This window comes from Carassius carassius, chromosome 44 (genome assembly GCF_963082965.1).
Source record: "Carassius carassius chromosome 44, fCarCar2.1, whole genome shotgun sequence".
Classification (NCBI taxonomy): Eukaryota; Metazoa; Chordata; class Actinopteri; order Cypriniformes; family Cyprinidae; genus Carassius; species Carassius carassius.
Window position 1 is genome coordinate 465,001 of NC_081798.1, and position 2,500 is coordinate 467,500.

General features: G+C 30.5%; 2 protein-coding genes across 2 annotated transcripts in view; one reads left to right on the forward strand and one right to left on the reverse strand.

Annotated features, from left to right (window-relative positions):
- tk1 (thymidine kinase 1, soluble) overlaps positions 1 to 523 on the reverse strand; it is a 6,498-nt gene extending 5,975 nt beyond the window's left edge. The window contains exons 1-2 of the mRNA XM_059537415.1: positions 397 to 523; positions 197 to 228 (exon numbers count right to left, since the gene is read on the reverse strand). Coding sequence (XP_059393398.1) covers positions 197 to 228; positions 397 to 462 — 98 coding nt within the window. The 5' untranslated portion in view covers positions 463 to 523. The remainder of the gene's footprint in view (positions 1 to 196; positions 229 to 396) is intronic.
- An 832-nt stretch (positions 524 to 1,355) lies between these two features.
- afmid (arylformamidase) overlaps positions 1,356 to 2,500 on the forward strand; it is a 10,551-nt gene continuing 9,406 nt past the window's right edge. Inside the window, exon 1 of the mRNA XM_059537712.1 lies at positions 1,356 to 1,420. Within this exon, the coding sequence (XP_059393695.1) occupies positions 1,391 to 1,420 (30 nt within the window). The 5' untranslated portion in view covers positions 1,356 to 1,390. The remainder of the gene's footprint in view (positions 1,421 to 2,500) is intronic.

Sequence of the window (2,500 nt, forward strand, 5' to 3'; positions counted from 1 at the left end):
ATTTACATAAACCTCACTGGTGCTTTCTAGTTAGGAGTCAATAAACAGGTTTTTCGCGCTTAATCCATGACAACATAACCTTTCTCGCGCCAAACTACTGTATTTGGCGCCATTCGCTGAACCAAAACGCTGTTTTTACAGATTATATCTTCATATTTCATAACATAGCATATTGTTGATTTTTCTACATCCTCACCTTTTTCCTGAAAACATCGGTCCGAAAATAACCTGAGAGGATGACAAAGAGAAATTGACATTTACGAACAATCCACAACAAAACTTAAAAATACCACACTTACTTTTTTAAAATAAGAATATTATCTGCTCACGAATCTGCACATTATCTGTACGACATAAACCTTCATCACTGATTACATTAATTGATATTATATTTACCTGAATCTGTCCTCGTGTCTTCTTTGGGGAATTTGGTAAAACCCTCGTTACATTCAAGCAATCCATGTCTATTGTTTATCATGTGTTTCTTCCTGTATAAGATTTGAACATCGAGCCACCGCCAGAGTGTCGTTTTATAACAGCTGTGTCGTCACGTTCCTCTTGACCAATCAGAATCGAGGCCGCGGACAGCAGCGTTTGCGCAAAGACATGTAAAAGAAGTCTTTTTATTATTTTTTTATTTTTAATTTATTTTTTATTAATGTCAAGATATCAAAGATAAAAGTATATAAAATATAAACATTACATATAAAAAGGTGACAATGTCCTACAGGGTTTTGGCTACTTTAGCATAAGATTGACTCAAATCTTGTTTTTATTTATTTTTTATTAAAATATTAATCACGGTACATTAAATAGCTCATCATATCTCTTAAAAATTTTTACCATTTTATTAATTACTCTTATTGATTTAATTAAATGTTCTACTTCACATAAGAAATCTATAAAAGTAGGTATTTTCTTAAGAGACCTTTGTTTGTGAAAATAGAACTTTGCCACAAGGATAAGAAAGTTAACAGTTAATTCTAAAGATTTGTTATGGTTTTCAAAAAAGCAAACAACATCCTTAATGTGTAAATTACAATACACATTAACTTTAGAGAAACAGTAGGAGCTTATATCTTTCCAGAAAAGTGATGAAACATTACATTAGAAATATAAATGACAAATATCTTCACTTTCTTTTTACAGCTGAATCACAAAGTTTAGACAAAAAGTCATTACAAGGGTATTTTTAACGCAAAATTGTAAAATGCACTTCTTTCACTTTATTCGCCACACAGTACTAACCATGTTTTCCTCCCAAACATAACTTTGATGACTCTCTGATGACGTCAGTTCGACTGTTCGAATCTCCCGCTATTCAAAAGCGGAAGTGTGATAAATGTCAACAACACTCGTGCTGTTTCAAAGTCCAGCAGAAAACATCATCATGAGCGACTGGAGAAAAATGAACAAAGATGTGAGTCATTAATGATTATTGATCAAACACACAATACCAGAGTTTTTGAAGTGATGGTCGATTATAGAATGTGTTCAGAAACTGCTAAACTTTCGTTCTGGTATGATATAGCGAAATATTTGAAATATATATTGTTTATGTATTATTAATAATTAAAAAGCATTTATGGCAAGTACCTGTACTGCATCGGAATTTCCTATATTTGTGACCTAAAAACTATTTACAGAACTTGAAAACTTGCTCACTATTCACTGAATGTGAGTATATTCTTCTTATAAACCAGTAAATATTATTATTAGTATGTCAAACAGTATGCAAGAAGAAATATTTGGAACATTGTTTTGATATGATAAGCGTTTAATATTTTTGTCTACAGTTTAGTAAACTTTTTAGTCATTCTGTTGTTGTCATTTTTATTAGTTTTTGTGTTTTTATGGCTATATGTTTCTATTTATTTATGAAATTTTAGTTTATTTAGTTTTTATAATTTCATTACTTCAAATTAAAATGTGTGAGAGAGAAATATTGCTTTGGCAACTAGCTGAAAAAAATTATATTCTATTATATTTCAGCTATTATATTTGTTATTTTTTAATTATCATTATTTTTTCATATCATTAACCCTGGATATGATCTCACTGCTATTTTGTTTTATTAATATTTTTTATTAACAACATTGTGTACAATATATTTGTTCTGCTCCAAGTTTGTCACTTTAATAGGTTTTACGCCACCTAGTGGTAGTTCTATGCAAAGTGAGTTCAGAGTACAGCACATTTCTCATACAGTCAGTTTCTCCTCAATCTTTGGATGCCATCCTTTGATTTGTGTTTGTAAAAGCACCATCTGTAAGTTAATTATTCTTTAGATAATGCTTGATTATATATATTTGCCCATGTTTGTGGTGGAATGCTTTAAGAGCCTTGATTTGATGTGATTTTAGTGGTAGCCTCTAGCTGTTAGCCTAGCCTTTTTTTGATATGCCACTCAATGTGTTGATTTCATTCTACTTTGCTAAAATAAGTTCGCAATACCAGTATATATTTGTATTTGCTGCTATTTTTGGTTATGTGGTAATCT